The 27019-nt window shown below is 41.8% G+C and overlaps 1 protein-coding gene across 3 annotated transcripts in view; it reads right to left on the reverse strand.

Moving 5' to 3' along the window:
- pld1a (phospholipase D1a) overlaps window positions 1–27019 on the reverse strand; it is a 139437-nt gene that overhangs the window by 76648 nt on the left and 35770 nt on the right. For all 3 annotated transcript variants that reach the window (XR_014599830.1, XR_014599831.1, XM_084044842.1), the window contains exons 7-16: window positions 24927–24985; window positions 23377–23469; window positions 22277–22429; window positions 20458–20607; window positions 18798–18881; window positions 14324–14405; window positions 13602–13712; window positions 10013–10198; window positions 6573–6783; window positions 6359–6487 (exon numbers count right to left, since the gene is read on the reverse strand). Coding sequence is in view for 1 of the 3 variants with exons in the window: in XM_084044842.1 (XP_083900968.1) it covers window positions 6359–6487; window positions 6573–6783; window positions 10013–10198; window positions 13602–13712; window positions 14324–14405; window positions 18798–18881; window positions 20458–20607; window positions 22277–22429; window positions 23377–23469; window positions 24927–24985 (1258 nt within the window). In the remaining 2 variants the exon portion in view is untranslated. The remainder of the gene's footprint in view (window positions 1–6358; window positions 6488–6572; window positions 6784–10012; window positions 10199–13601; window positions 13713–14323; window positions 14406–18797; window positions 18882–20457; window positions 20608–22276; window positions 22430–23376; window positions 23470–24926; window positions 24986–27019) is intronic.

Here is a 27019-nt window from a genome sequence, read left to right on the forward strand (position 1 = left end):
ACTTTTTCATGTCAAGGACCCCCAAATTAATATGTATTTGGCCGCGGACCCCCATCTCAAAATATGTGGTTCCAGGGACCCCAGAGAAGCAAAGATTTGAGTTAAAAATGTTCGCTTTAAAAAAATGATTACATCCTGTGTGAAGGTAACGGCGCCTTTGATGAGTTTTGTCATCAATATGTGTTTATAATGTGTTTATAGCCACGTGTCATGTGAAGCTTGACCAATCACTTTGTTGACGTACGCACTTTTTTTGACGTACGCACACGGACAAAGTCAGGTATAGAGCGGCTAGCGCCGCAAAAAATCACACAATGTGTGAATGTAGCGGCGCCTTTGATGTGTTTATAATGTGTTTATAGCCACGTGAAGCTTGACCAATCAAGAGGCAAAGAGCGGACACGCACACGGACAAAGTCAGATATAGAGCGGCTTGCACCACTAAAAATCACTGGTTTGTGTAATAATGTATTATTTACTTATTTTGATGACATCATCATGCAATGACATCATGACATCATCACAACCATGTAACTGTCCTTTAAAATGACTTGTCCTAGGTACAAATGTGATTTACCAAAAATCAACCTACTTTCTTACAACTTCTTCTTGTAAATTGGTTATCAGCACTGATTCGTATTGGTGAGTGAAATGTTTCAGTGGGTGGTACATCGGAATCGAACTGAAAATAATAACTTCAAGTTCCATGGTGCTGTGGTAGTTGGACACGAGATCTACTGCTTTGAAGGAGACAAGTGTAATCGGACTGAAGTGCATGTCTTCAACACAGTGTCTCTGTGCTGGATGATGTTACCCCTTGTGATAGCTGGAAGAAGAGAACGTCACCTTGAGGTTCCCTACATATGTGGCCTGGAGTCAGCTATGCTGATCGAACATTCCATCTACATTTTGGTGGCCGGACGTCTTTATGCATTTGATGTCAACACCCACAGATGGTTCAAGCCCAGGGATTGTGGGAATGTACCAGAGGGGCTCTGCGACTACTTAGCCTGTGTCTTGGGGAAGGCCATATACGCAATGAGGGCTAAATGCACTAATGTCATCTACAAGTTGGACACCACCACAATGGTCTGGGCTTTAATTAACACCAGAGGCACTCCACCAACTGCTTGGTTGGGTTCCTCTGCCACCATCATTGGGACAAAGATGTTTGTATTTGGGGGCAGAGAGGCTGGGGCAGGCAGGCATAACAACAGCATTAGTGTGTTTGACACAGAGACCAACTGCTGGCTGAGCACTCCTGCGCTCTTTCAGCGTCGCTCTTTCAGCGGCGTCCCACAAGGACGCAATTATCATTCAGCCTTTGCCTACAATGGAGAGCTGTACATATTTGGTGGCCAATGTGGCAATTACAATGACTTGAATGATCTGTGGAAATTCAATCCAGAGACCTTCTCCTGGAAGAAGGTGGAACCCAAAGGTAAAGGCCCGTTATCAATGCATAGCATGTTATGTTGCATGGTGGGAGATCGTATGATCATCTTTCATGGATTAAAGCGATACTTCAGCTCCCATGGTTTTAACGCAGCGCCTGTTCACACTGATGAACTGTTCATGTTAGATTTGAGGCCTAGCCTGAAGACATTATGCAAGCTAACAGTTATCCAGTACAATCTGGAGCAGTCAGAACTCCCACACAACATCAGGTGGGAACTGACAAAACTGAAAAAAAAACGGAAATACCAAAACTGAAAGAAATGGTTCTTCAATTGGTGTGGCAAAATCAATGTCTTAATGACGAATATTTCGGGCGTGATCGTAGGATGAGAGCCATGGCGTCCCGGAATGGAAGCGAGTGGAGCGGAGGAGAGGAGTGAAGATTCGAGCGAAGGAACAGCTACGGAGGTTCTCGGGGAAAAAAGTGGATATATTCTGCTATTCTGAAAAGAGGTAACACTGAGTTGATATGAGGGAGGAAGGGGGAGGAGGGAAGGAACAATATAAGAAGAAAGAGCAATAACATTGACGTCATATTGTCATATTGCCAGTTTTTTGTTTTTAGGAGCAACACCCCCTCCTACTGGTTCTGATTTTATTATTATTATTATTATTTTTTTTTTTTTTAAATAACACCAACTCATATGGGGACTATGTTAGAAAATAGTGTTTCTATGAAAACGAAATGTTTTTTGTTTTGTCTATTTTTCCATTTTTGGGGTTAAAATATAACGACATGGGAAGTTTCCTGTGGCGTTACCCAGTAATAGTGCATATGGCATGGACGGTGTTTCATATGAGCATCTTAGGGCTACGCAGTCAGACGTTTTGACAGCTATATTTAATGTCTGCTTGGAGAACAGGAGGGTCCCTGCTTCATGGATGGGAGCCCTCATCTATAGAATTCCCCAAAAAGACAATATCCCGGACGATCCGTCTACCTGAAGAAACATTTCCCTCTTACCTACCATCTATATGGTGTTTATGAAGTGCATTCTTGCCCGAATCCTCCCGTGGCTTGTGGATGAAAACATCTTTTCTCCCAAGCAAAAGGCCTACAGTACATCAATCGGCAAGGCATGAATGAACATGTGTTTTTTCTCAAAACAGGAATTGACGATTTTAAGCATGGATCTAGTGAATACTTTGCAGTTTTTCTGGACTTCCGTGATGCATTTGGCACTTTTGCACATAATGTCATGATAACAGCTCTTGACAGGGCCGGCCCTAGGATTTTCGTGGCCCTATTACACCCCCATTATAAAATCATTGTAATTTTTTATTGCATACTAAAATAATAACGCTAGTTTTTGGATAGGAGATACATGACATCATTACAATATGAAAGTATTGTAATGATGTGGTTGTGGCCCTAAGCGACCGCTTATGTTGCTTATGGCAACGGCCGGCCCTGGCTCTTGAGGAATTCCATCTACCGCAAGTTTATGTTGACATTGTTAAAGATGTGTACACTGGTTCATTCATACAGGTCATCTGTGGTAAACAGCTCACAGACCCCATCCCTCTCCAAGTAAGGGTTAAGACTGGCTGTCCATGGAGCGCTGTTAATTTTGTGTAAGCACTTAATCAGTGGTTAAAATGGCTCTGTATGTGTGCCCCCGCCAATATAATTTCCCCTAACCCTGTTCAGGGTTATGCAGACGATGTCCAGATAGCCTCTCATCATGGGGCTGTAATAAAGAACGTGCTCTCCAAAACCGATTCCTTTTTGGCGGAGCGGAGGGAACCGCTGGTATCACTCTAAAACAGATACCAAATTTGCAATAAACCCCTTAAAGTCTATTCACGTCACGAGACTTACACATACAGTATTTGGGTCACAAGTTTAATGTGGCGGGCGAGTGGGTAGACCAGGTCGAGTACTCCAGCAGACTTGATTCAATCCACGCATCGCCTCTGCCTCTAATCATGAAGATGGAGGCAGTCAGAATAATAGCATTGGCCAAGGTACAACATCTTTTCTCCAATGTACATGTTCCACGAAAATCACTACGTGATTTGACTGACAAAACTGTGCACCTAGTGAGACAATGGACTGGTCTTAAAACACACACACACACACACACACACACACACACACACACACAACACGTGACATTATATTTCACAGTAAACGTGAGGGTGGTATGGGTGTTCCCAATTTTGAACGGACATATATTGCTACGAGACTCTCCCATTTGTTAAATATGCTGAACAATGATGACCAGTATGTGAGAGAGCTTGCACGCTCATCTCTGTTCCTGGACCTAAAACGATTTACTGTAAGGTCCCCCTGGCATGTGGCTCGGATCCTAGCTTCCTAGGCTTCAGGAGGAAACCTAGTGGAAAGCTAGACAGTCGCTCTCCCGGCTTCGGTGTGTGGTCAGACTGGCCGGACTTTAACGATCTATGCTGTTGGGCTGATGTTACCTTTAAGTGGGTAGGGTCTAACTCTGAGACGATGGCTGTCTCGGAGGACTTTATATCTGACTCCAGTATCTCTGTCAGAGCATCTATGACTGTGTGTGGAGCAGAACACCAACTCCCACTGACTAATGCCCGAGGCCGCCTCTTATGGGCACAACAGCAAAGGCAGCGGCAGCACTGGACCAAGCTGAGGCTGCAAGGGAAGACTGCATGTCTCCCTGCTGCGGACCACTCTGTCTCTCACTCTGTGTTCAAAAATCCCGCGCTCATCCCGTGCTCATACGGGCGGACGGACATAACATACGCTGGGGGTCCCTGGACAGAGGGGGCGGGGCTGCAGCAATTCATGCTCGTCCCTATTGGTGGTCTAAGTCCACATATTAAATTTGGACTTGGTGCCATGCTGGAAACTGGAGTTATAGCTGTTTAAAATCCTGTGCTCATCCCGTGCTCATACGGGCGGACGGACATAACATACGCTGGGGGTCCCTGGACAGAGGGGGCGGGGCTTCAGCAATTCATGCTCGTCCCTATTGGTGGTCTAAGGCCACATACTGAATTTGGACTTGGTGGCATGCTGGAAACTGGAGTTATAGCTGTTTAAAATCCTGTGCTCATCCCGTGCTCATACGGACATAACATACGCTGGGGGTCCCTGGACCCCTCTTTGATAACCAGTGGCACGTGTGGCCAATGACAGGAGAGATGGCATAGGCAATCTCCAAGTCCGTGTGTGTGTGTGTGTGTGTGTGTGTGTGTGTGTGTGTGTGTGTGTGTGTGCGCGTGTGTTTGTATGTGTTGCTTCTTTGCCGTGCTCATCCCGGGCTCAAACAAACGGACACGCAGACAGAGTCAAGCGTAGAGCGGTTGGCACCGCTAAATATGTATATTCAAAGATTTGCCCACATTTTCTTAATTTTTCAAAAATAGCAGATCTACAAGCTTGTAGATCTGCTATTTTTGAATAGCCCAAAGTCTAAAATAACGCTTTTTGCATGAAGACACGAGGACAGAGGAGTGATGGATGAACGGAAGGCGGTGAGGACACGAGGCGTGTGTGCAGAGATGGAAGGGAAGGGAAGAAAAGAAAAGGGAGGAAAGGTGGAGAGGGAGGAGAGGGAGGGAAAGGGTGCGAGAGGAAAAGAAGGCGGTGAGTTGCATGTAAGCAGGTTGTAGAACACAGTCTACTGTGTACGGTAGGAAAGACCAGCTTTTCCACATGATGCTGCTTTACAGTATTTCCACCAGACTGGTGTGTATGTGGCAGGGGAAATGATGAGCTCATCAGCATGCTGGGAAAATAACACAAATAACCATGTGTGTGTGTGTGTGTGTGTGTGTGTGTGTGTGTGTGTGTGTGTGTGTGTGTGTGTGTGTGTGTGTGTGTGTGTGTTAGCGCACGCACAGATGTGTTTTGTGTGTTGGTAAAAAAAATATATTGAACCAACGAAAAGCATTAAAAACCGCTTCTGACAAAACCAGCTAACTCCATTGGATCCTCAAACTTTCTGCTAAACCAGCCAAGTCCACCGGAGTTAGCTGTTTTTTTTTGCTGACTACAGGCTCCACCCCCTTTTGAAAAAACGAAACTGAAAGAAATGGTTCTTTGATTAGTGCGGCGAAATATATCTCTTCATGGGGAATAGATCGGGGTTAATCGCCGTTCAAATGTATCGATTTTCAGTTAGTTGAATTTGTTTTTGGGGCTAGTGAAAGTTACAGGTATGGTGTGTGTGATATCAAATGTGAGCTTACCATAATCACGGTAATCCTTAATATTCCATCATATTCAATGGCTTTTGGAGAGAAATGAGACAGACTCCATAGAGCATTGGTTCTCAAAGTGGGGTCCGGGGACCCCCAGGGGTACTTGAGGGGGTTCCAGGGGGTACCCAGCAAAATGTGTAAATATAGCATCAGAATAATATGACCTTTTATACTTTGGCTATTCAAAAATAGCAGATATACAAGCTCATAGCGCGGCACCGAGTGCCGCGCTATGAGCTTGTAGATCTGCTATTTTTGAAAAATCGTGAAAATTTGTGCAAATCTTTGAATATATATATTTTTAAAGCGAACATTTGTAACTCAAATCTTTGCTTCTGGGGGTCCCTGGAACAACATATTTTGAGATGGGGGTCCGCGACCAAATACATATCATTTTGGGGGTCCTTGACATGAAAAAGTTTGAGAACCACTGCCATAGAGCACTGCAGAGGGGAGGTGTGTGTGTCCGTGTCCAGGTGTCCAGCTAATCTCTCAAGAACAGATTCAGAGCCGAGCTACTGAATCTGTTGGGAGGGTCGTTCAGAACGTGTGAACATTGGCCTACAAGCCTGGTGTGTAGCATCTATCTAAATGTAAAGTAAAGTGTGTGTGTGTGTGTGTGTGTGTGTGTGTGTGTGTGTGTGTGTGTGTGTGTGTGTGTGTGTGTGTGTGTGTGTGTGTGTGTGTGTGTGTGTGTGTCACAGACCATCAAAGGGTTTCTCCAGTTGGATCCAGTCCTTGTAGACAAAGTTGCAGTAGTCTTTTCCATGCCAGAAGCGAGTGTTCCCCAACAACTCTCCAACATCTGTTTTCAGGCTCCGCACTGAACCACTCCCTAAACACACAGGTTATGTGTAAGTTAAATACAGTATATTCTCCATTTCTCACACACACACACACACACACACACACACACACACCTGTGCTGTCCACGCTGCTGACACTGTCTGTATGCCGCAGAGTGGGTTTATGCAGGCGCTTCAGGGTGAAGCGGGTCTTCCTGGTCCGACCAATCCCCTTTAGCTTGGGCAGGTCCACCGCGTCGCAGGGCGCCGCCCCCTGACCGTTGCTATGGGAGACGCCGTCGGAGGAGGACACGCCCTTACTGGAGGGAGTGTTGGCGGAGCCAGACTGAGAAGGAGAAAAAAAAACAGAAGAGGACATGGAGGATATCAGGAGATGTGTTAAAGGTTCTATGACATTCATTTTCACTTTTTTAATTTTTTATGTTTTTTGGGGGGCTTTATGACCTCAATTACACCCACAAAATCTTAACTTTGAACATTCAGTGGATTTTCTGTGGTCTGGGGTTTTCTGAATAATTAGGCTGAAAAGTAATCTGAGCTTGGCCCTTCGACAGTGAGGTCACTGTCGATTAATCCCGCCCACTCTCCTCCTCGCCCCTCCCCTCCCCTATCCTTTCCTTTCGGGGGGGGGGGGGGGCGGAGCAGAGGCGATGATTGACAGGCAAAATCCCTCACCAGCGACACCCGCAGGCAAAGATTTCTTTTTTCATTGCAGTTGAAAAGACTTTAGAAATGTGAGAGAAAAACACCTGCCATGGATCAATGGAGTGGATTTTTTTGTTAAAACTTTCTATACACGTTTGAAGGACCATGACAAAGACTTTTAATGTGTGGTAAAACTGAACGTCATGAAACCTTTAACATAATGGTGGAGCCATAACGTATCATTAGTATGCACGCACACAGGCAGGTACTTGTTGTCACTCTACTTATGTGTGTCACTCTCTCTTCCTCTCTTTCCAAGGGCGTAGGTTTAGTTTTTATTTAATTTGTCCACGCCCGGTGTATTTTCTCACAGAGCCATGCTTTGGTTGCCACCGCCAACTCTGTTGGCTACGCTAGTTATGGTAGATGCAGCAATTAATATTAGGAAACCATAAACCTTAACTCTTGTCTACTTAAACAACACATTTAACCCATCTGTGTCACTTTTTGATTTGAGCTAAACAAGCATTATTTTACACTTAGGCTATTTTTGAAAAATCGTGAAAATGTGTGCAAATCTTTTAATATATATATTGTTTTAAAGATTATTTTTTTTACTCAAATCTTTGCTTCTGGGGGTCCCTGGAACAACATATTTTGAGATGGGGGTCTGTGGCCAAACACATATCATCTTGGTGGTCCTTGACATGAAAAAGTTTGAGCGCCACTGATATAGAAACATAGTTTTTTTCAGAATACTGTTGGGATTGGATGACTGAAGACATTTGTAGAATCAGCTTCAAGTCTTAATGGGTTAACTTAGACTTCATTATCTCGCTTACACCAGGGTCAACTGCCAACTGCTGAAATCTCTGTTTGTTTTTATGGGTAGCTTGTAGCTAATGTTACAATAGCTTAAAATAACCATTAATACAGCAAAACCTTTTGAACGGTGATGAGACTGCAGCAATGAGGGTATTTGAAAGTATACCCTCATGAAAATAGCCGACCTACAAGCTCACAATGAGTCGCATCCATGATTAAGTGTGAGCTTGTAGATCAGCTATTTTCGGTGCGCAAAACCATCGTACAACAAAGCATGTATCAGTCCTAAGTTCTCAAACCATTACAGGACCCATTTTCTTTGGCTAGCCTGGTCCACATCAACGTCATCATGAATACCTCATATGTGATTGGCTAACAGCAACACGAGCTGATGTCAGCCAGACTGATCTTTTTAGTGAGGTGTAAAAGATGGAAACCCTAGGTCAGTAGTTCTCACATCCTTTATGTTAAGGACTAATGAGGATTAATATGTATTTGACCGCGAACCCCCATCTGAAAATTGTGTGTGTGTGTGTGTGTGTGTGTGTGTGTGTGTGTGTGTGTGTGTGTGTGTGTGTGTGTGTGCGTGCGTGTGTGTGGCACTGGCAACACAAATAACCAATTATGGCTAAGCTCTTTATCTCTACATCGCTTAATACCTAATCTGAGTTCCCAGAAGTTTTCGCCAGCTCTGGCGAGGAACTTCTGGGCCAGAGCCCTGGTATTTGTGGGCGGGATGTACCTTACGCTCTGAATCTGAGCGGACACGCCTCTTACCGGTCTGAGAGCTGTGCAACTCGTCTAAAAAGTCCGACGAGAGGCAAACAGCAGTACACAACAATGGCGGCCGAAATTTCTCAAGGGGAAATTGCTTCCCGTCGATCCTATTTAGATGCAACACCCACTGCATGTGGATCCCGCCCCCTTTTCTTCATTGGCTGTTGATTTGAATCACAACGCAGTGGCCGCGCCCCTGCTGTCCAAGCTCCGACGCTAACCCTCCCAGACTACTTAATACCAAACTGGTAGCTCTACAGTTATTTTACAAATTGTAAACAAAACCAAAAAAAGACTATGTGTCTTCCACGTGTGCATCACAGACCTCTCCATTTGATCTCCCTCCCTCTTCTCCTGTCCTCATATCTGGACCATCTGTGAGCTGAGTGGCACCACATTACCATGTAAATGCACCACTAATGGCACAATGTATCTCTATTGCATGTTTTTGGACACGCATGAGCGCGTGTGAGTGTACGCAGTGGTGTAAAGTAACGAAGTACATTTACTCAAGTGCTGTACTTAACTCACTGAGTGCCAGAATTTTTTTTTTTTTTGCTTGACAATTCTGGCACTTAATTTTACTACCTATGAGTATGTAAAAGAACAAAAACGAATAAACAAAAAATATTTAAAAATGATGTTGTCCCAGTGCCAGAGTTTTTTTCACAGAAAACAAAAAGTGCTTAGGAAGCGAGATACAGACTTTTTCATTTCTAAGTTAAACAAGGAGTGGATGGAGCTGCAAATCTTCAGATTTTTTTTCATTTTTATGCTAATTTTTCAAAAACACGTCAAACACGTCATTGGCACGTTGAGCCATAGCGGTAAAAACACGTGAAACACGTTAATGGCACTCAATGAGTTAAGCACAATTTTGTGGTATTTTTTACTTTACTGGAGTATTTCCAGTTTTCCGTACTTTTATTTCTCACAACGCGTCGCGACGAGTTGTGAGCTTGTAGATCGGCTATTTTCAAACATTTTAGTGCTTTTACTTTTGTTACTTTAAGTGCATTTTGATACCAAAACTTTTGTACTCAAGTAAATTTTGAATTCCGGACTTTTACTTGTAACAGAGTACTTCTACATTGCAGTATTGATACTTTTACTTAAGTAAAACATTTGAGTACTTTTTCCACCATTGAGTGTACGTATAGGCTAGCCAGTTCGGGGGGGGGGGGGGGGGGTGGTGTGTGTGTGTGTGTGTGTGTGTGTGTGTGTGTGTGTGTGTGTGTGTGTGTGTGTGTGTGTGTGTGTGTGTGTGTGTGTGTGTGTGTGTGTGTGTGTGTGCGTGCGTCTCTAACCATCTCCTGGGCCACAGAGCGTGTCACGCTTCCCACGTCCGTAAGCCGGTGCTCTCTGTCGTCCCAGCGACCGTACGCCAGGTCGATCCCGCCCACGAACGCCACCGATTGGTCGATGACGATGATCTTCTCGTGATGCGCCCACAGATAGACGGAGGAGGAGACATGGTCTGGATGTCGCATCACCTGGAAGACACACACGGACATTTGAAATACAAATACTTTTATTGTCTTATGTTTATTTGAGTGTAAGTTAACCCATTGAGACCTGAAGCCGATTCTACATGTCTCCTAAATCTCAACTTTTCTGAAAAACGTATGTTTCTATATCAGTGGTGCTCAATCTTTTTCATGTCACGGACCCCCAAAGTTATATGTATTTGGCCGCGGACCCCCATCAAAATATTTTGTTCCAGGGACCCCCAGATTTGAGTTAAAAATGTTCGCTTAAAAAGTATTTATATTCAAAGATTTGCACACATTTTCACGATTTTTCAAAAATAGCAGATCTACAAGCTCATAGCGCGGCACTCGGTGCCGCGCTATGAGCTTGTATATCTGCTATTTTTGAATAGCCAAAGTGTAAAATAATGCTTTTTAGCTCAAATCTAAAAATGACACAGTTCCAGGTCTTAATGGGTTGGTGTTTGGTGGGTGTCTGTCTGTCTGTCTGTCTGTCTGTCTGTCTGTCTGTCTGTCTGTCTGTCTGTCTGTCTGTCTGTCTGTCTGTCTGTCTGTCTGTCTGTCTGTCTGTCAATAATTCAATAATAATAATGTTTATTTGAGTGAGGGGGCATGGTGGACAACGTATAAACTGAAGTAAATGCTCAAGTATTCACAAGTACATCATTGTCAGAAATGTTCAGAAATAGAGAAAAAAAAGAATAGAAATAGCATGAGAACAATGCATCACAGTGCAACGCGCTGAGAGCTTGTAGATCGGCTACTTTCACTATGTTTGAAATAGGACTTAAGTGGTTAATTCTTAATACATTTTTGTACGTCTGGGTCCCAAGAGTCCCCTCCTAGAAATGTAGTGGAGTCAAAAGTACCATATGTATTTCAATTTAAAATGTAGCAGAGTGAGGCAGCTTGCAAAAAAACTAAAACAAAAGAACACATATTCCAAAAATGTACTTATGTACAGTACTTAAGTAAAGTACTTAGTTACTGTCCACCACTGGTGAGGGGGTGATGAAAATGAAAGGACAGAGAAGGTGATAATCTGATTGCTCAGAACAAGCTTTAGGCGCCACTGGAAGCTAAACGTCCACCACGCATGTCCTCGCTGCTGAAGAAACTCAGCATGTCCAACATGGACACATTTTCACCCACCAAACGCACAGTTACTACGGATGGTTTGGTCAAATTCAGGAAAACGGCAACCCTCAAAGTTTCACAGGATGGCCAGCAGCATAATGCTGTGTTCTCTGTGTTTCCCACACTGCTAGCGTATCCCAGCAGGACAATAAGTATTAAAATACTGCCTAAGGCATTGGTTCTCAAAGTGGGGTCCGGGGACCCCCAGGGGTACTTGAGGGGGTTCCAGGGGGTCCCCAGCTAGATGATGGACAGGAACCAAATGGACCCTTATGGGTCTGTAACTCTGAGAGTGTACAAATGGAACCAAATGGACCCTAACGGGTCCATTTGGTTCCATTTGTACACTCTCAGAGTAAAATTAACATTGGTTTTACAATGCGAATTGGAGTCCCAGAGAGGTATAAATGCCATTAAATGGGGGTCCGTAGCCTAGTGCATGTCAAACTGGGGGTCCTTGAAATGAAAATGGTTGAGAATCACTGCTAGAGAGCCGTAAAAACCTTCTCTTATTGGGGTCCCTGGCTTATCTTTTCAAATGGGGGTCCGCGGGCTAATAAGTGTCAATTAGGGGGTCCTTGACATGAAAAAGTTTGAGAGCCACTGGCCTAAAGTGTCTAACAGAAGTAATGGAAGTACAGGGCTACAAAGGAAATTCCGGTAGGCTGGATAACACGTAAATCTGTATTTCCTGTGCTTACGGTTGGACATTTTTGGCAGTAGTTTTCTAGGGTTTCATTGTTGGAGATAAAACTGGGAATGGGATTACGTGGGACTACTGTGCCATTTTCTGTTCAACCAGGGCAGATCCCTTCATTGACAACAATGTGAATATATTTATTCAATTATAGTGTTGTCCAAATGCTTTTGCTATATTCCGAGATTTCCGACAGTTGTATTTTTGTTGTCTTAGTTGATAAATAAGGTATACGGGTAGGTGATAAACATTATCGCTCTGCATTTGTCGTTGCCCTCCGTATCCTGATCCTCAAACAGCTGTGTCCTGTCAAAGTGCTATTGAGCAAGGCGCTCAAACTCTAACTGCTCTTTAGTGGGAAATGTTTCTGGATCAGTGTCACCTAAATTAAGATTAAAATAGAAGATATACAGCATACAATATACTGCATTACACAACAGCTGTGCTTTTTCATGTAATTAGCTAATTTGGCTGAAAACAAGCCCATTAGTGACCTTTGGAACCTGTGAAATTCTATTAAATACTGCATCTACTACAAAATATTACCAAATAAAGTTTAATTATTCTGGCAACCCTAGGGGACGCAATATTAAAGATGGCTTATGCAAACGAACATGGCATGTTTTAAGTATAAACAAAACCATGGAATATCAAATAAAACAAACACGGACCAAATTTCTCTCAGAGTTACACCCTCTCAAGGAACCATGAGGGTCCCTGGACCACACTTTGAGACCCACTAGTATTTATAGTGAGCCAACATGCACAACATCAGCACCCTGACTCTGTTTGACCAGAATGGAACAGAGCCTTCATTAGTATCATTGGTAACACCTGTGAAGGAAGTAAGAAGAGGCCCAATTTTTCTCCAAAATGGCTGCTGTGCATAGAGCCTATTGGGTGCATGAGTGTCACCACGTTAACCCTGATGTTAGGGTGCATGTGTATGAGTGTCACTATGTTACCTTAACCACTTAAACCACAGCATCCGTATTGTGGGGAAAGCTTTCGCTGAAAAAAGCTGATTGTCAAGCTCACGACGCGTCACGCTGCAATCGGCTATTTTCAGCAAAAGCTTTCCCCACAATAACAGAAAATACACTAGCGTAGAGCCCTGAGGGACTCGGCTCAACCATATGGGGTTTAACACTTTGCCTGCCAAGGATGTTTTAAAACGTCCTTTAAAATTATAATTCTATATTTTTTTATTCCACAAGATGGCGCTCTAACACAACTTAGGGATGATCCATTGACACTGAGAGAAGGAGTGGACGGATGTGACGTCATCCCCCGAAAATTACACTTCCGTCCACTCCTATGTTATCAGTTGTAGGAAAACACATGTAGCTGGATTTCTTTTCTTTTTTTTGTGAAAACAGGCCTTATTGAACGGCCGGTAGCAACAAAATGGCCAATCGCGGTTGACATCTGTGTGTCCGCAACGCGGCTGCCGTGGGTCTCCGTGGATCGTCAATATAAAAAGGTAAAAACACTGGCATGGGGATGAAAAGCAATGTTTTGCTGGCAGTCAATGTGTTTAGTGGTTCATTTTAGGGTGCATGTGTATGTTACCTTGATGTTAGGGTGCATGTGCATCAGGGTCCTCTTGCTGTAGCCCGAGTTGATGCCCAGTGCAAGCTCCACCTCCTTGTACAGCATCACAAAGATACGCACGCCCAGTTGCTGTGTGCAGAGAGAGAGACAGCTGACTTTGAGGTTGCGTAAATATCTGTGTCAAAATGGTATGCGCTTTGACGAAGGGAAGCTTTTACTCAAAAGTCTTAATTAAAAGTGGCTGACCGAATAATTGTGCATACCATATACGGTAGATATATATATCTATAGCAGATATATCTGCTATAGATCTGCTATAGATCTGCTATTTTTGAAAAATCGAGAAAATGTGTACAAAATAATATTTGTATATATTTTTTAAAGCGAACATTTTTTTACTCAAATCTTTGCTTCTGGGGGTCCCTGGAACAACATATTTTGAGATGGGGTCGGCGGCCAAAAACGTACAATTTCGGGGGTCCTTGCCATGAAAAAGTTTGAGAACCACTGATATAGAAACATAAGTTTTTCAGAAAACTGTTGGGATTTAGAAGACATTAGTAAGAATCGGCCTCAGGTCGTAATGGGTTAAAGCTCTTTACAGAAATGTTAAAAAAAAATGTTCGTAAAATAACTTTTAGATGTAGTCAACCTTTTGGTAAATTTTAGTAATGAAAGGGTCATGAAAGCCCCACCCAGTTTGTTCACCCTACTTTTGCTAGAACATGTCTTATACTTACTGCCTTGCGTTTGAGGATGCAATCGAGTCTCCATCGGTTTCCCTCCACCACAGGCCTCTTGAGGAAGATCTCTGGGCTCAGCCTGGAAGAGAGAACAAACTGTTATACTGAAAACGTGACACCTGTTCTACTCTCGGGTATTCTGTTGACAGTAAACCGCGTTTGACATGATTAAAAGCACAAGGGACTCTTCCCACTACTGTACTGTACACAGTACAGTCACATGTGGTGTCTCTACAATGTCAAAGACTCACATTACACTGAGTGACATTTCCCTGGTTAAGTACCCCAAGCCTAATGACGTCTTGTCTCAACAGCCTCACATTTGGCTCTGGGGGGAACCATAAACTATTACGGCACGAGTTACACTCAGCAAGAACACGACAAAGTTGTCATAAAGTCAATGGAGTCACATTTCAAACACAGGTCATCGATCAAACCAAAGACTATAGACTGATTATGTCTACAGTGGTATGCAAGTACAGCAAACAACAGAAAAGAGAAAGAAAGCGACAGAACGATAGGAAGGGGGGATGTGAATACACTAATACCACCATAGATTTTTCATCTCTGACCCACCAGGTTACTGTGCCTTTTTTGGGGGGGGAATGTAATCCTTATTTCAATCAGAAACACTCACGTCAAAGTAGATTTAACCATTTATTGCAACAAATGGAATACAGTTACGCTCTTGGGAGATATTCCCTGAATTTTGTCGAAGCAGCATGCTAAGCATATATTCAGGGAATGCCAAGCAAATCCCCCATAGGGATACAATGTCAACACTAGGCAGTACATTGACATGTTAGTTTGAATCAGCAGATCTATACATGATAATCACAAGTATTTGAGCCTATGCCAGACTCTAAACAAAAGGTGGAGGCTGGGGTGCAGGAGGAGCTAGCAGAATGCAGTGGTCAGCAACCAAGAAGGACCTAGTGATTACGAAGCCGTATTTAAAGGAACCCCTTGCTAATGCCCGAGTTGTGATTGGAGGATGACTGTGTGATGTAATGACCAGCAGAGCTGCGAATGCGGAATAGAAAGCTGATGTTCAACATCAACTGACTGACCGCTGGTTACAGCTTTGGGATAAAGGCATAAAATAAACTCACTGAGTGCCATTAACGTGTTTCACGTGTTTTTACCGCTATGGCGCTGGGTGCCATTAACGTGTTTGACGTGTTTTTGAAAAATTTGCATAAAAATGAAAAAAACATTTTTTTTTTTTTGGAAAAACATGTTCAGAACCCAAGATATCATCATCTGAAGATGTGCAGCTCCATCCACTCCTTGTTTAACTTAGAACTGAAAAAGGCTGTATCTCGCTTCCTAAGCACTTTTTGTTTTCTGTGAAAAAAAACTCTGGCACTTTTCAGAATCAATTCTGAAATAATTCTGGCAATCCTGGCACTCAGTAATTCGCCTACACTGACTCCCACCCACACACAAACAAACACAGAGATACAGCTTGCACCGTGTATTGGGTGACAAGTCTATTCATTTCGCAAAAGAATCAAGTGAGTAACACAACCCCTGGCAGATAGATGGAAAAGAATGGAGAGAGCATAAGAGACAAAGACATGCAGAAATCAAGTGACCGAATGAAAGACGAGACAAGGGGAGAGAGAGAAAGGGCAAACAGAGGCAGAATGAGAGAAGGAGCATGAAGAGAAGGGTGCATGGGGTGTGGCAGTATACTTGTCAAGAGATAAGTTAAGCACCAGTAGTGTGCCAGGTATCTATTCTTGGTGTGTGGATGAGACTGTAACTAGAGCCAGCAGCATTGTAATACCTAGCAGCCAGGGTAACCATGTTATGTGCGGTACTGTGTGTACTGGATCATCAAAGGACACTAACCACCCCCAGACACAATCTGTTCACGCCACTGCCGTTAGGGCTAGCACCAGGGTTGATTTCGTCGACTAAAACTATGGCGGAAAATGTTTCGCCGACTACCTTTTTTCACTGACGAAAACTAAACAAAAACTCAATAAAAACTAAGCTATGATGACTAAAACTAAGACTAAATATATTGACAATTTCGTCAACAAATAAAAACTAGACTAAAATGTTATCAGTGGAGAAGAGATCCAGTAGAACTAAGACAAGTCATGTTATGTTTGGTTGCGCTCTGTGTTAAGGTCATTACACACCGGCGATTATGCGAATATACGCAAAATTCGGACTCGTTCGAGTAAATAAAAGGCGCTTTTTCGCTCTGCGAAACTGATGTGGAAGCTTGCATTGACTTTATAAGGTTTTTTAAAAAAAAAGGTATTATTCGCATGAAAGAAAATCGTCCCCGGTGTGCGTTTCCTTTACGCTCGGAAAATAGCAGATCTACAAGCTCACAACCCGTCGTGCTGCGACGCGTTGTGTAAAATCAGCCATGACAACGCCATCATGGCACCGCCAAAATGATATTTAGTCGACTAAAACTAGACTAACAGTGAAACATTTCAGATGACTAAAATATGACTAAAACTAAATAGAATCCGATTCAAAATACTAGGACTAAAACTGAATCGAAATTTGCTGTCAAAATCAACACTGGCTAGAACGCACTGTAGGATATTTGGTCCGATTATGCTGTCGGGGACGTCTTTTGGCACTCGCTGACAAAAACCCAGATCTGGCGCAGATCGCAGATTTGATCAGAGAGACAGCGAGAGAGCGAGAACACACAGTGTAGCTCACAAAGGCAGATGATGAGACAGTTGCGAACTTTTGCGAAACGGTGCACGAGTACAACAAGCAGCACGAGTCGAGCAACATGCTAATGCTGCAAGATAATGACAACAATGCTGCAAGAAAAAACATAAAACGGGAGTATTTTGGAGATTTTTGGAGATCTATTGATTGATATGGATGCCATTGTTTGTGAGACGTAACAACTCTCTAGCTTTCTCTCAACACCATCTCACATGAAAACAATATTAAACAGAGTCCAATTATTTGAGTTGCCGACTGCTTAACCCATGAAGACCGGTAACGCATCTGTGTGTCATATTTGGCTATTCAAAAATAGCAGATCTGCTATTTTTGAAAAATCGTGAAAATCTGTGCAAATCTTTGAATACATACATTTTTAAAGCGAACATTTTTAACTTGCGTTACAACTTCTGGAGGTCCCTAGAACAAAACATGTTGATATGGGGGTCCAAATACATTACATTTTTGAAAACCACTGATATTATAGCAACAATATATTTTTTTCCTAAAAACTGTTTTCCTAAAAAACATTTGTAGAATCCCCCAGAAGCAAAGACTTGAGTTACAAATGTTCGCTTAAAAATATAAATATTCAAAGATTTGCACACATTTTCATGATTTCTCAAAAATAGTAGATCTACAAGCTCATAGTTATGTTATATTTTTGAATAGACCAAAGAAATCTAAAAATGACACAGATACACTTTCCCGGTCTTAATGGGTTCAAGAATCAAAAAGGTTGGGTTAATAACATGTTCTTGAAGATACACAAATGGTGGGATAAAGTATTTTGGTGCTCTTGAGCATGGCAAAGAGATGAATACATATCTTCACATCTCATGGTGCCTGGAGGAAGACCCAGAAAGGCTTAAGAGCACCTTGTTCTCTATCTAATTACAGTGCGGCCGTCTGGCTCTTTTACGAGGCCTGACTGTGTTTATCAGCCTTTCCTACAGTCTAGCACTTGCACCGCTAAATCCTCTGTTGTTCATTTAACTCTGAGGATTAACCTTTAGATTTAAAATGAACAGTGGGGATTGAAAAGAAAGAGGCAGTTAAGAGACGGCAAAAGTTCTACAGTGTCTCACACAGCCTTTGACTGTCTGTCTCCAACAATAGCTCGGTTATTGCTCTGGGGCAGTCAGTCGTGTTAAGTTTACCTGATCAAACATGTTCAGTATGAGCTCTCATCATCATTCTGAGTTCAGACAGGACATCCTACACAGTAAAATCCACAGCGTTCATTTAAATCTGAGAGTGTACAAGTGGAACCAAATGGACCCATAAGGGTCCAGGATACTGTTTAAATAACAATGCACCAGGTGCAGGAGCAAAAAACCCACCCATCACTAAGGACTGTGGTTTGAACTGTCTGACATTTTCACTAAAAAATCTTTTCATTTAACCCATTAAGACCTGAGGCAGCGTCTAAAAAAAATCTAAGTCCTAACAATTTTTTGGAAAAAAATATTTAAAAAAATATTTTCACTTTTTTTTCAAAAATAGCAGATCTACAAGCTCATAGCGCGGCACTCGGTGCCGCGCTATGAGCTTGTATATCTGCTATTTTTGAATAGCCCAAAGAAATCTAAAGTGACCAGGTCTTAATGGGTTAAGAAAAAGAAAAGCAAAACTATGGCGGATGGGACCAAAGGGTTGGATGGATGGAAATACTTTTTCACCAAAACATGAATTTGGCTCAATAGCATGCGCAACCCACACACACACACACACACACACACACCCCCCACACACGTACCACCAGTCAGTGATGAAGATCTCCTCTTTTGCTTCTTCTAAAGCGTCCGCAACATCCTCCATGTACGTCCTCCCATTCACATACCTGTACACACACACACAGAGAGTTAAAATGACAATGTATACTATCTCTATAGACAACCTACATACCTATAGAACTCCAAAATGACAAAAAAAATAAACAAAAAGTGGAGTTGGGAGGTTTTGTTCATCATTGATAAGAACAGCTGAATGGACCTCCAAGCTCACAGTGAGGTTGGAGGTCAAAAGGGGGTGGAGCCTGGAGTCAGCAAAACCAGCTAACTCCACCCCTCTTTGGTGGACTTGGCTGGTTTAGCAGAAAGTTTGAGGATCCAATGGAGTTAGCTGCTTTTGTCAGAAGCGCTTTTTAATACTTTTCATTGGTTCAACATTTTTTTAATCAACACACGGACGTAAAAGGCTGTTAAAAAAAAATGCAAAAGCGGAAAAATTGTGTTTCTACGATACACAGAGTGTGTCTTAGCCTCGCTACACACACACAAGTATAATCACACGTAGGTGTGGACTTGAGCGCGTGTGAACACACTTTATATAGACTGTTGTCTGTCACAAGTTGTCTTGTGTCAACACGCCTGAAACTGTGACAAAACCACATGGTATGTCATCATCAGACAAACACAAGCGCGAGAGCAAGAGAGCGAGAGAGAGAGAGAGAGAACATTTGTATGAACAGACAAGCAGGTACTAATTAAAATGAATTAAGAGTGTTGTTTTACACTTTATTGAATACTAGTAAACTATTCTTTGATAGTAAACTGTATATTAATCATAACTTTAAAAAGACAGACAGTCTGGAATGGGATTCAACCCCACCCCCTCCCCATCCAAGTGAGGCATGAGAGAGAAAGAGCGAGAGAGAGAGAGAGAGAGTGAAACCTTTTAATTCCTTCCCAGGCTCCAGTCAGTACCATGTCATCATGACATGTACTTTTTTTAAAAAGGGGAAAAAAGTATTTCTTGCTTCCTCTGGCAACAAGTAGAGCCGACTTAACAGTGCTCACAACTTGTTCACTTAGAATCAGAGAGAGAAAGGAAAAAACTTATCGCCTTGCACAAGCTTGCATATCTGCTATTTTTGAAAAATCGTGAAAATGTGTGCAAATCTTTTAATATATATTGTTTTAAAGCGAAAATGTTTAACTCGAATCTTTGCTTCCGGGGGGTCCCTGGAACATATATTTTTAGATGGGGGTCCGTGACCAAATACATGTAATTTTGGGGGTCCTTGACAAGGAAAAAAGAACCGGTGATATTATGGCGACATACGTTTTTCAAAAAACTGTTGAATCCCCCAGAAGCAAAGATTTGAGTTACAAATGTTTGCTTTTGTAACTCAAATCTCAAGATTTGCACTCTTACGATTTTTCAAGCTCATAGCGCTATGAGCTTGTATATGTGCTATTTTTGAATGGCCAAAGTGTAAAATGATGCTTTTTTAGCGAACGAAAAAGTGACACAGATGCGTTCCAGGTCTAAATGGGTCAACACCTTGTTTGACAAAACTGTTGGGACTCAACATTTCAGAGATAGTGCCTGACAAATATATCTTGTCAAAAACAATTGTGCGTTTCGTGGAACTAACTCGGCTTATTTTTCCATCCCAGCTCCTTCACAATCACCATTTGGCAGGGATGTTCTCCTCCTCTTGAGCGAAAGAGCCAAAGCGATGGTCTCGCAGGAAAGCCTTCCCGTATCTCCTCACAAAGCTCTCGATGCTCTGGCCCCACCAGCGCGCATGTCTGTAACTGCTGCACTTCAACACTAGGGTCCTGTTTGGAGGTAGAGACAAGACAGTTAATAGACATAGACATACTATATGAGGCAGACAACATCGTCATACAGTATGTGAACAAATGTGCGCGCACACACACACACACACCCCCCCACACCCCCACACACACACAATGTTAATTATGTACATTTTAAATCAAAATATATTTGAACACAAAGTTACCATGGACACAAACAGTAACAACAACAGTAGAACATTTTATTGAACCACAGGAATGTCAGGAAATGAGGCCAATATGACAACTCAATCTCATTCATTTTGCTCCCATGAATGTCCTTGTTGTTGCACTGACACCTGGGGTTGCCTCTTTATTTTACATACTATGAACCACAGAACATTAAGAAAACAAAACTGTCTAAACTTAAGAATGACACATTATTTAGTTGTACCGATGACCAATGCATCACAAGCAAGTGCGTCAACCCGGATTTCATTGCTGCCCAAAACCACTTGAACCCTATATACTAGTTGACATGCTCCCCCCAGGGCTCAACACCAATCTCCTTGCCAAAAATGGTCCAGAATTAATTTACTGTCTGTGTACTGTAGATATAGAAATAACATTGAAACTCTAATCAAAATAGATATCCTTGTATGTTCTCTAGTTGTATTTACTTTACACCCTCAAGGACCCCAGGCAGTGTTGCCAGATTCTGTGAGAGAAACAAGCAACCAGGTCTTGGAAAACCAGCCCAAAAGAAGCAACTATGGGCCACATGAGCACTTTAACATATACATCAGCTATTTGAAAATAGCCGATCTACAAGCTCACAACGCGTCGCAGCGTGAGCTTGTAGATCGGCTATTTTCAAATAAAATCTTGCGGGGAAAATTATAATAAGCAGATCTGGCAACCCTGACCCCAGGTGGTCCCTGGACCCCACATTGAAAACCACTGCCTTAAAAATTACCAAACCGGTGGAATATTTAGCCCATTGAATACACTTGACATTACTGTTGACCATTTCCCAAAGTATACTGGATTTTTGAGAACGCTATTGCATTCAATTCATTTCTGTAAGAAAGATAACTCGTAGAGATAGGTAAACCAACTCTTTTCCCCCGTTACTTTATTTAATTTTTTCTCTCTCCCCACCCCCCCCCCCCACCCCCCGTTAGACCTGTATGTAGGTTGCATAAGCACTTTTGGGTTTCCTGCCCTTTCCTTGCAATTTTCTTTTCCTGATATGTTTTCATGTTTTTTTGCATTTTTTCTTTTAACCCATTAAGACCTGAAGCCGATTCTACAAAATGTCTTCTAAATCCGTAAACAGTATTCTGAAAAAAAACGTATGTTTCTATATCAGTGGTGCTCAAACTTTTCCATGTCAAGGACCCCCAAAATGACATGTATTTGGCCGCCGACCCCCATCTCAAAATGTGTTGTTCCAAGGACCCCCCCCCCCAGAAGCAAAGAATAGAGTTACAAATGTTCGCTTTAAACAATATGTATTCAAAGATTTGCACACATTTTCACGATTTTTCAAAAATAGCAGATCTACACGCTCGTGGCACACTATGAGCTTGTATATCTTATGCTATTTTTGAATAGCCAAAGTGTAAAATAATGCTTTTTAGCTCAAATAAAAGCCAAAAATAGTCCCTGGAGAACGCACGCACGCACACACACACACACACACACACACCTGGAGAGGCTGTCGATGCGGACGCCATGTTTGGTCTCAGTGTCCTTGGAATCCATCTTGATGCTGAACTCCTTGTCCACCAGCAGGACGAAGGAGATGGCCCCCGAGTCAGGCTTCATGTACAGAAGGAAGGAGTCTTTCACCACCAACCAACTACAGGAGACACGTATATATATATATATATATATAGTCCCGTCAATTATCCCTATATGTCATTAACCATTATTTGTAATGCGATACGATGTGAACAAGGGAAACCAAGAGGTTTGCATAGCTGAGCCACGAAATGAACGAGACGCACGCAATGCCATAAATGATCGAATAACGGCTGATATATATCGGCCAAACTGATATATAGTTTACAACAGTGGTGTTAAGTAACTAAGTACATTTTCTCAAGTACTGTACTTCAGTACAATTTTGAGGTACTTTCACTTTACTGGAGTATTTCCAATTTTCAGTACTTTTACTTCTACTCCACTACATCTCAGAGGCAAATATTGTACTTTTACTCTGCTACAATTATTTGACAACTTTAATAATAGTTACTTTGTAGATTTTGATTATTATTAAAATACATACATTACCCACTTCAGCCCTATATATATATATATATATATATATATATATATATATATATATATATATATATATATATATATATATATATATATATATATATATATATATATATATATATATATATATATATATATATATATATATATATATATATTTTGGACATTTGAAAATAGCAGATCTACAAGCTCACAATGCGTCGCATCGCGACGCATTGTGAGCTTGTAGATCTGCTATTTTCAAAAGATTTTTATACATTTCAAAACTTGTGAAATGGGACATTCTGCATGATGAGTACTTTCTACTTTTGGCACTTTAAGTACATTTTAATACCAATACTTCTGTACTTTTACTCAAGTAAATTTAGAATTCCGGACGTTTACTTCTATATTGCAGTATTGATACTTTTCCTCAAGTAAAAAAAAAATGGAGTACTTTTTCCACCACTGGTTTACAATAGCTTCATGGCTCAAACTAGATGAGAAGAGAGAGTCAGAGAGATGGAGGATACAAGGACAGACCGTTTGGACCAGCGATAGCAGGCCTGAGTGTGACCACAGCAATTCATTCCAGGGATACGATGTCCTCCAGAACGCTTATGGATCATCCCTTCTCTGGAAGAGCACAAACCAACACACACACACACACACACACACACACACACACACACACACACACACAGTATTATAACATTTCACATACATGTACACAAAATAGATTCTTACATGTTGTGTCTATTTAATACATTTAGAACAGCTGTGTGCCATTTTAAGATTTCTTTGGGCTATTTTTGAAAAATCGTGAAAATGTGTGCAAATCTTTGAATGTATATTTTTTGAAGCGATTTTCTTTTTTTACTCAAATCTTTGCTTCTGGGGGGGGGGGCTGGAACAACATATTTTGAGATGGGGGTCCGTGCTCAAATATATAATTTTGGGGGTCCTTGACATGAAAAAGTTTGAAAACCACTGAAATTATAGCGACATAGGTTTTTTCTTAGGATTCTTGTTAGGATTTAGAACACATTTGTAGAATCCCCAGAAGCAAAGATTTGAGTTACAAATGTTTGCTTTAAAATTGCTTTAAAAAAAATCCATGATTTTTCTAAAAAAATATTTTTGAATGGCCAAAGAAATCTAAAATGACACATGTGCGTTCAAGGTCTTAAAGGGTTAACTAAGGTAAAGTTTAAAGCTGCACTCTGTAACTTTTATGTCCTACCCGGGACGCAAACCCGCAAATCACAGACCAAATCTCTACCACTCGTCCAAGAGGCAATACATGCATGGCCAGGGATGACATTGCGCTTATGTGCTTCGGGCAGTACGACTTGTCATTCAGTATAGGTGTCCTGCCCAACACCGGGGTCTAAATTTGTCAAGAGACCACCTCCAACCACTGCAGGTGTGAAAGTTATATTGTACTAGTCCATATACGCGTGGGGGGATATGCGCACATGATCTGGCAACCCGGGAGCCATTCATCCCATAGCTCGCGGGGCCATCAGCTGTGCAGCCGTAAGCATGGCGACATTCTTTTTACATAAAAACGCTAATAACAGTTGGTGAAATCAAAAAGCAGGCTTCGCTGTTCCGTGCACATGGTAATGGTCAATGGCTGTGTGCAAATTCAGATCAATTGCTCCAGCCACTGAGGAGAACCAGGCAGAACAGATTTGGGCCTCACCACCTCCACAGAGGTTTCTAGAATTATAGTAGGATAGTAGGATGAACCTGCTCCACCATACAGATTGTCTAAAATTAAGTTTTATTAGTTAAAATAAGTTCTGGATAGCAGCTGTCAGTAGGTTTACACCGCATGGGGGTAGATAAACCACAACATCAGGACCTGAGTAATGATCAGGACCTGAGTAACAAATTTCGTTCTGTACTATGGAATGACAATAAAGCTACCTTGACCTTGATCTCTTGCATGTGCTCAACAATGTTTACCCCTCGTGGCAAAGAGTAGCAGAGAGAGACAGTAAAGCCTCTCAAATAACATGGAAATGTCATCCTTGAGGCATTATAATTTTGCACAGATGGTCGGTTTCAAAGAAGGAGCCACTCACAGTCCTTTAGGTCCCAGATCGTGGATGAAAGACATCTGGCTGATATCAATAAACTCCATCTGAGAATAGAAAAACACAACTTACAGTGTCTAATACAAATAAAAAAAGATTACAAAAAAAAAAAATGTAAACAAGACATTTTTATTAAAGGCTAAAGCTCTGTATTATGATAGCTATTATTGCAATATAGCTCTTGTTCAGTATCAGGGTTCTCCCAGTCTCTCCAGCTCTTTGAAAAACAGGAAAGGCAGGGCAACAATTTCATCCAATCAGGAGACAGAATCCATTCATCGGCTTACGTTTTGTAGTGTTGCAGTTCCAATTGTGTCTGCTCGTTTATTTGGTTTTGTTTCATGACTTCCAATTTCACTTGTTTATCCTGTACTGTATGTGTACGAGTTATCTCTCCTGATAGGACAAAATAAATGGTATCCCAACCTTAACCCATTGAGACCTGAAGCCGATTCTACATGTCTCCTGAATCTCAACAGTTTTCTGAAAAACGTATGTTTCTATATCAGTGGTGCTCAATCTTTTTCATGTCAAGGACCCCCAAAATGATATGTATTTGGCCGCCGACCCTCATCGAAATATTTTGTCCCAGGGACCCCCCAGAAGCAAAGATTTGAGTAAAAAATGTTCACTTTAAAAATGTATATATTCAAAGATTTGCACACATTTTCACGATTTTTCAAAAATAGCAGATCTACAAGCTCGTAGCGCGGCACTCGGTGCCGCGCTATGAGCTTGTATATCTACTATTTTTGAATAGCCCAAAGTGTAAGATAATGCTTTTTAGCTCAAATCTAAAAATGACACAGTTCCAGGTCTTAATGGGTAATGGGTGAATTCTGTTTGGAGACCCCCCGTTACTGAACAAACGATCTATAGTAATGACTGCCATCAGAATATAGAGCTATCTAACACTTATTTTACCAAACAAAATCTGAGAGCGTACAAATATAACCAAACGGACCCTTACGATCTCAAGAGTTACAAATGTATGGAACAACACTGACGATTTTACTGTAAGTATTCTTACATTCTGTAAATCTGTACAACATGACTATGTAGTAGCCAATCAATCACCATTCCATAGTTCTCTGTTCACCTCAAAGAATCCCACATGTATTTCACTGGTTAAGATTAAGACACAATTAATGGCAGACAGTGTCAACAGACAGCGTTATGACTAAACGTTTTAATGGCCTCTGCCAACGCCCTCATTTCCGTCCCGATGGGTTGTAAAAGTATTAAAAGTGTATAAACACTGTAAATTATATCAACATGTAGTGTTGATATAGTGTGTGGTAAAACACGCTTTAAGCCACACACTGCCATTATGATATGCAATTTAGCAGACACTCTTATGAGTAACTTACAAGCGCAAAATCAGAGTAAATGGCACGAAGCCTATAGTCCATTGGTTCTCAAAGTGGGGTCCGGGGACCCCCAGGGGTACTTGAGGGGGTTCCAGGGGGTCCCCAGCTAAATGATGGATAGGAACCAAATGGACCCTTATGGGTCTGTAACTCTGAGAGTGTACAAATGGAACCAAATGGACCCTAACGGGTCCATTTGGTTCCATTTGTACCCTCTCAGAGTTAAATTAACATTGATTTTACAATATGAATTGGGGTCCCAGCGATATAAATGCCATTACATGGGGGTCCGTAGCCTAATGCATGTCAAACTGGGGGTCCTTGAAATTAAAATGGTTGAGAATCAATGCTAGAGCCGTGAAAAATCTTCTCTTATGAGGGTCCCTGGCTTATCTTTTCAAATGGGGGTCCGCGGACTAATAAGTGTCAATTTGGGGGTCCCTGGCATGAAAAAGTTTGAGAACCACTGCTATAGTCAACAAACGACAGGGTAAATGGTCACATGTACGTATGTAGGGTGCAAAGAGAACAATGTAGTGCTTCAAAGTATCTAGGATACCAGGTAAAACATGAAATCTAGCATCTGTCTAAACAACATGCTACTGAACAACATGCGATATAGAACAACATTCTTAGCATTCTTAGCATATGCTGCTAGAAGTAAAGAGCCAAACCTTCAAAGCCACACGTTGCCCACACAAGGTGTGACAA

The sequence above is a fragment of the Gymnoscopelus microlampas genome (assembly GCF_963454915.1).
Source record: "Gymnoscopelus microlampas genome assembly, chromosome: 20".
NCBI lineage: Eukaryota > Metazoa > Chordata > Actinopteri > Myctophiformes > Myctophidae > Gymnoscopelus > Gymnoscopelus microlampas.